The sequence below is a fragment of the Camellia sinensis genome, chromosome 15, assembly GCF_055761805.1.
Source record: "Camellia sinensis isolate YWXY chromosome 15, ASM5576180v1, whole genome shotgun sequence".
Lineage (NCBI taxonomy): Eukaryota > Viridiplantae > Streptophyta > Magnoliopsida > Ericales > Theaceae > Camellia > Camellia sinensis.
The window spans coordinates 140,829,589-140,836,982 of NC_138975.1; the positions used below are offsets into that span (position 1 = coordinate 140,829,589).

Consider the following 7,394-nt stretch of genomic DNA (forward strand, 5'->3'; position numbering starts at 1 on the left):
TAATTATTTTTTAAAAAATAATGTGAATTGTAATTTCCCCTAGAAAGATCTAAACAACTTCAACCAAAAAAAAAAATCCAAAATGGTGAAATATATATATGTACAACATTTATTCTTCTTTCTTTTGTTTTTTTAATATATAGTAGCACTTTCTTATATCCTCCGTAAAAATCAATTTAACAATTTAATTTAAAGAGGTGCATGGCCAAATTATTGATGGTTTTGAACCACTGTAATGTTTTTCATATGAAAAAACTACAAATAATTTCAATTTTTTCGTATTTACTCGGTGAATTCCACATGTATTTAATGTAGATCTTATTATATCATATATCTAGGAGTGAAAAAACATGCAAAATGAAATCATGTGTAGAGATAAACTTTTTATATACCTAAACTACTCTGATCAAATAATTGTAATTTTCTCCTTTTTTTGGGTAAGTAATTCTCTCCTCTCATTAAACCAATACAAATAGAATAGAGAAGAAATAGAACAAAATTACTCAGATCGTTCTGTTAACAAAAAAAATACAAATATTGAATATGAATAAAAAGCTTGTGTTCTCTACACAAGTTTAAATTTCTTTCGAGACACATCAACATGAACAATCCTTTGCCAATTCAAATATAAAAGTTCATACATTACCAGCACTAAGCAAAATATCATAATCTGGCCAGCAGCACACAAAAAAATATCCGCGCCAAAAAGAAACTGGCCAGCACCAAAAAATAAAAACCTACGAGCTACGCATTCAAGTCGAAAGCATGAATTCTACTTGTCGGCCAAAAAAACACTAAATATACGCAGATCGCCCAAAATGTATAAAACAAAACACAGGCAGTTAGCTACTACTTAGCAGTAAAACATAACATCTTTGACGTTTGCTTTGATCGCAGGTAGTGGTCGGACCTCTATACTCCTCTCCCTTGTATTCCTTCCACCGCTAGTTGATTCATTTTCAGAAGTATCTCCCTCGATATAGAAGCGAGCACGAAAGGCAGCCAAATGGGCATAGTAAGCAGGAGGCACTGCATTTAATAATGGATTAAAGTTAAGGATTATTTGTTGGAAGAACAATTTTTGCACAAATTACTGTCTATAATTAAAGAACAAAATGAAAAGAGTCGACAGATGAAGGACAAACCTATGGAAACAGATCTAGTGCACCTTGCGTAGCTGAAGAAAGAAAATAATTGTTAGTAGAAATTTAAAAAACTTCACCAAAATAATGAGAAAAATATATATATATTTAGAGATTGAAAATCTTCAAGTCAAGAGAGGAGAAGAAATACGTGTAACACAAACTGTTTGTCAGTGTTTGCAAGGCATCAGCACTGAATTGGTTCTCATCGTACAGCACGTGATAGTGTGTAGGACGGCTTGTGCCCTACTCAGACAGATACAAAAAACAATTGACATTTGTCACGGAAATCTGTCTTAAAATCTACAACACTGAATTTGTATAACTAAAATTTTAAATTTCTATCTTTCTTGCAAAATTTCCATCATTATCAAATGCTTGCAAGAAAATAAAATGAAAATAACTTGAACATTGCTTTACCTGAATTCCGGCATGGCTACATAGGTAAAAGTCAAATTCATTAGGGTGGCTAATGTGGGTGTCCACAACCGTACCTGATCACAACCATGCAAATAATCATCAATATACAACAATGGGTTCCAAAACAAGGCATCGTACAAACTCATAACGAGGGGCAAAGTCTGAAACCTGGCAGAATGTTGCCACTCCTATCTGTTGAACGACGATCATTATGATCTGCAGGGAAAAGGCGTGTGTGGTGTCTCTTTTGCACCACAACAAAGGTTACACGTGGCAGATAGTGTTCCTCTAACGAAACACAAGCCTGACAAAAAAAGCAGGTTTATATGTAAAAAAACAATGTAAAAGGAGAAAATTCACCGATACATCGCCACTATTCACCGATATATCGCCAGACATATGACCATATCACCAATACACTAGTGTTATTTAATACCATCCCAATCAGTAAGACAGTATAAACATATACCTTTCGGATTGCATCCATTTCGTGGAGCAAAACTTGGTTGAATTGACCTTCGCTAACACCATCTCTACAAGATTAAAAACAAGATTAGCATAGTTGTACAGAACAGGTATTAATAACATTAGCATAGTTGCATACCCCCGGAGCATGTATTCACCTGTAGAATATAATTCTATGAGGCTTCTGCCCAGTTGATGTCTTGAAAGCTATTAACAGCTCCCTGAAAAAATGTAAATAAATAAAAAATAAGAAAAGATGTTACGAAAAATTATAAAAACACATTCAAGTAATGTTGTGGACTTTTTACCTAATCATTCCACAATGAACAGTGCCCCTTTGAGGATCCTGATATGTTTTATAGAGATCCTGGATGATTTCTTCCTTGTGTCCTTGTGCAGAAACCAGTCCTCTATACTTTGTTACCTCAGGCCAATCCATTGAAGCAACCACCTGTAAAATATAAATCCAACTTTCATCAAAAAAATTCCATGATGCTCTTGCTTAGATGCTAGACGACATACCGCAGCAATGGATGGGCTTGCGTCATCCCCAGGTTGAGAATGAGTTACATCAGCTCCAAAGATGATTGTAGGGCGATCAGTCACAAACGGGATTCTTCTTTCAATAGCGCTCATCAACACAGTGTTTCGACCCCCAACCTATTGAAGTTTAAAACAATTAGCCATAGACACATATAATATAAAGAATAAAATTTAACCTAAATTGATATGAACATTTGAACAGATATACAACCTTCACATTTATCTTGAGAGACAAATTTTCTAGATACTGTTTATTATTCTTTTGTGCTTGCCTAGGTTGACAGCATTGTGAGACAATGCCCAACTCTGTTTCACACACTCTTTTGATCTTTCCTGTAAAACACAAAAAATGTCACGCAAGTAAACAACCACATCTCTGAGCAAATTTCAAATTCTGGGTACAACAACAAACCATATGACCCGCTGACATCAGGCAAAACAATAATTAACAACTGAAGTTGCTTCCCTGTCAATCCCATGTTTGCTAATTTTTCAGTAGAACAGGCATGAATATCATGGAGATCCTTCTCAATTTGACCAGGATATGCCGATTTAATAGGAAGGAAAGGCTCATTGAAATCCTTGCACATTCATCAAAAGGAAACCAAAAACATCAGGTTCTTTCTTTCTAGTTCAGCAACGACTGAAATGGACAACTGCATGCATATAATGATAAATCTATACCATCCCTTTACTACGACACATAGAAATCAATTCACAGCAGAACTGGTCCAAATTAATTCTAGATCGTGAAAAGCTGATGCATGTCCAGAATTCCACCTTGCCACCATTAACCATTTTCTACAAAATCACAAGTACTAAATGTCATCTAGCTGCTGAAGAACCAAAATAGTATTTTTTTAGTTCTAGCCAACAGACAGGAGAAAAAAATAGTGAATGAAAATCAACCATTTGATAGAAATCTACAATTCTGAAAGATACCATACAGACAAAAGATTTGTACAATGTATTGTCATTTTTTCTTGATGCATCCAACCCACAAGGGAAAAAAAAGAACCACATCAATCTACACACTTAAGAATCATATGGTAATCGTCCCAGGTTTATTCCAACAATCACCAACAACACAAAAATATAACTGCTGTTTCACCTTGTCAATCATGTTCCATACACCGACCCTTGGATCAACCTGTGTCTCTCTCCCAGTATCATGATACTTGAGCTGAACCACCAAAGTCAATGTTAGACTCATTCACACATGGAAAATAAAAATGATTCATTCACAGAAGATTACCCTTGGAGGTGGGAGAACTCGTGCATCAACAGATGCAAGTTCAGCCCTCACTTGAATACCAAATTCTTCATTCACAAGCTTATCGTTGTTGTAATTATTATGGCGAACGATCTGTAGAGTCAATCTATGTCTAGTAAGAAATACTATGGACCAGACATAAAAAGAGAACAATTTCATCACCAAGGTCTTTTTTATTTAATAATCAAAATAACCAAAGCCAAGAACTTCCAGCAACAGAATACATTTAAAATCTGAACACAACTCATACCTGCTTAATACTGCCCTCTCTTACATCAGGACGTTGACAGGTTGCCTTTAACAGGGCACTCACCTGCTTCTCATTCAACTTTTTAGAGTACCTTTGCCCTTCAGCAATCTTGCAAATCTATAGCAAAAGAACTACCATTGTCAACTAAAGTCACAAGTGTAGTAAACAAGACACAAATAACAGAAAACATATCAAAAGTCGAAATAATTGAAGAAACCTCCATGGGCAGATAAACAGGTTTGGCATCACTTCCAGCTACAAGTGCAGGCAAGAATGCATATTCAAGTATAATATTGTATTTCTGACGAAAGTACTCAACAACTGACATCTTTTCACCAGTGTCATCAAGAGGGAACCTGTAATTCAATACAAGTGTCAAAGGCGCATAAAAAAAATTAACAAAAAAAAGAGTTAAAACCAATATGAAAAGAAGTTTGATCAATGATAATACTCTAAACAAAAAGATATATGTATATAAGAAAACATCCCAATGCTCAAATAAGAACTTTTGTACAATTGTAGTAGTAGGATGCAATTGAAGCAATTTGCTAGATACAAAAACAACAAATTAGCTATGAGGTACTAACTTGGGATGAGTGCCAAACATATTGCCAAAGTTAACACAAGTTCCATTGATACATAAACACAATAAAACAAGAAAATATCCCTAACAACCCCGATGCTCAAACCCAAAGAACAATATGATTATGATGTTACCACCGACAGACATTCTTAAATCTGATACAGAACATCAGCAGAACAAGTTGTGTGCTTCTTTGTTTTTGTTACATCCTCACATGACGACACAATTGTGTTAAATAAATGTACTAGAGGAAACAAAGAGCACTTCATCATGTAATAAACATGTCAGTGTAACACATACAGAAATAATACTGATTATTAACTTACGTTAACTGATTGGTTGGTTGAACTGACAAGCCTGAAATTCTACGGCACTGAACATGCTTCCTGTGAGCAAGTTCAACCTTAATGCCTCTGAGAGCTCTCTTGACCTGATAATAACAAACAAAATCAGTTCCAGTAATTTGGAAAAAGAAAACATTAAACCTGAAATATTAATATTGACCAGAAATATAACCACCACCACCCAAAAGAAAAAATAGCAAAATGCTTATAAGAATAGCATCTAGTCATGGAAATCCCATTTCTTCACCTTCAGTCTATATCGTAACCCTCAGTTTTGTTCCATCTCAGCCTAAAATTTTTAGTATTCACTTTTCAACAAATTAATATAAAATCCTACTGTATGTCATGAGTTCTAGCTACCAAAAAATACCTTAAGACAATCTTGATCGGATAGAGGCCTTGTCAAATCCTTAACATTGAAATACTTTGCAACAAAGTTAGTAACAAGAATGGGTTCGTAGAATGCTCTGGCTGACATATCTGCAAAACAACATTTAGATGCCCGATTAAGAATGATCAACAACATCATAATTTTTGGAGCAGGCCCATAATAATCTCAGCCAATGCTATATATTTCCTAAAAAATGGGAAGAGGGAGTGGAAAATTGAAAAATATTTGTACCAATATTAAGGGAGAGGCCCATCTGAATAGGACGAAGACTTTGATAGAATCCTTTCCAATATTGAAATCCATTTCCAAGGTCACCTACACCAAAGCTTGGAGAGAAGAATGACCTTCCCACAACTGCATTACTGCAATCAAAAGCTTCAAAATCAATCACCCCAGTTCCCAGAAATTGATATACCACATGACCAAGATAAAAAGAAACAAAACAAGAGTTCAAACCAAAAAAAAAAAACTTAATAATAGTTATTGGTCAGTGAGAGAAATCACTTCATCGATAGTGTTGCCCTTAAAACCACATCAAGAACTTGTATAGTTTCTTGTGGGGTATCAAGTTGTCTACCACGCATGAATTCTTGAAGATGATGTATGTCAGGTTTAGCAGCAAATTTGATTGAGACCTTAAATTCACGATCCTTCCTGCAATTAAGGCAAGCATAGCATTAACTTCAACTAAAGCATACCATATTTTCTTGTTGGCACAAATTCGCATCTAGATAATGACATACGAGCCACCATCTTACTCAAAATCAATAAGAAAAAGATTAAAGTGAGTTTTCCATTTGAGTTGAAAAGCAATTGATAATAAGGTTACTATTTTCAATGCTCTTACAACTCAACTATAACAAACTGCAATGAAACCACAAAATAGAGATAACCTTGCTCCTCTATCTTGGTCGACGAGCTTGATGACAAAGTCCTTGGAAGAAAAAGGCAAAGGCCCAGCAGTGTAGACACTCTTCCTTCCATCATAAGCTAGCTGCCGCTTGCCCAAATGTGACTCACGGTACAATTCAACAAGCTTGTTAATGATTTCCCGATGGAGTTTTTTGGAAATAACCTCAGGTGTGATTGATACCTATATATATCATTAAGTGAAATTGTGATTTAACCATAACAAGAATTAGTTGTAGAGAGGCAAATTACAAAACAGCAATGCCAACAGAAACAAAACTGAAACCAATAAACTATTATGCAACACAGTATACAAACTCAAAAAGAGCAGGCAAAATATTTCATAAACTATCTTGGTTCATAAAAACTTCTATTATTTGCATCTACATTATACATGGACAAAAATAGCAATTAAAAAAAAAAAAAAAACTAAGCAAGCAATCAAAACTCAAGATTTTAACATTAATATGTTAACCCATAAGACAAGGATATGAAATTGATAAACAATATAAACACATGTATATGTTGTACTTGTATAAAACGGAGGTTTGAGGCATTTCAAAAAATGAAAAAATACAAAAGAAATTTCAAATAGCAATATTCTCAGAGGTAATAAATGCATAAGACTAGCTTATACACACCCAAATACATACCCAAAAAAAAAAAAATCAGATTTACATAAATACATAAACATACACACATTGTACATGATACAATATATACATTACATTCAAATATTCAAATATATAAAATACAGAAATAAATAAAGATGTCATATACATAAAACGAGAGAGAGAGAGAGAGAGAGAGACTTACGTCGTAGTGATGTAGATCTCTCTCAGCGACTTGAACCATAAAGTGATTCGCTCTAACAACGCATTTTTGGCCGGCTGTACCGAACCCAGGACGCGCCGGAAGCCGAACCGCCTTCGACGACGCAGGAGGTGGCTGCACTGCTTCCTTCACAGACTGCGGCGGAGGCGGCGTTTGAACCACCGGAGGAAGCGTAAGCTGAGCCGGAGCCGGAGATTGAAGAGTCAGTTTCAGTTGCATGTCGCGGCTCAAAGAAGCCGA

At 35.1% G+C, this 7,394-nt stretch overlaps 1 protein-coding gene across 1 annotated transcript; it reads right to left on the reverse strand.

Moving 5' to 3' along the window:
- Nucleotides 1–601: 601 nt before the first annotated feature.
- LOC114283677 (protein argonaute 5) lies at nt 602–5,767 on the reverse strand. Its single transcript, XM_082909900.1, has 19 exons — nt 5,643–5,767; nt 5,391–5,500; nt 5,003–5,106; nt 4,311–4,449; nt 4,094–4,210; nt 3,826–3,936; nt 3,682–3,753; nt 3,255–3,371; nt 2,983–3,151; nt 2,782–2,903; nt 2,550–2,687; nt 2,336–2,478; nt 2,186–2,248; nt 2,032–2,095; nt 1,731–1,866; nt 1,563–1,636; nt 1,294–1,388; nt 1,146–1,177; nt 602–1,029 (listed from the first exon to the last, which is right to left on the reverse strand). The coding sequence occupies exons 1-19, from the start codon at nt 5,662–5,664 to the stop codon at nt 854–856; spliced, it is 2,004 nt and encodes a 667-aa protein (XP_082766026.1). The 5' UTR covers nt 5,665–5,767; the 3' UTR covers nt 602–853.
- Nucleotides 5,768–7,394: the final 1,627 nt, after the last annotated feature.

Bases quoted from the DNA above. Each gene is read 5' to 3' on its own strand.
- LOC114283677 (XM_082909900.1), bottom strand. From the start codon at position 5,664: ATGGGCCTCTCCCTTAATATTG. The intron at 3,152-3,254 runs GTATAGATTTAT...TGAATGTGCAAG, and splicing joins TGTGTCGTAGTAAAGGGATG to GATTTCAATGAGCCTTTCCT. The intron at 1,389-1,562 runs GTAAAGCAATGT...CTGTCTGAGTAG, and splicing joins GTAGCCATGCCGGAATTCAG to GGCACAAGCCGTCCTACACA.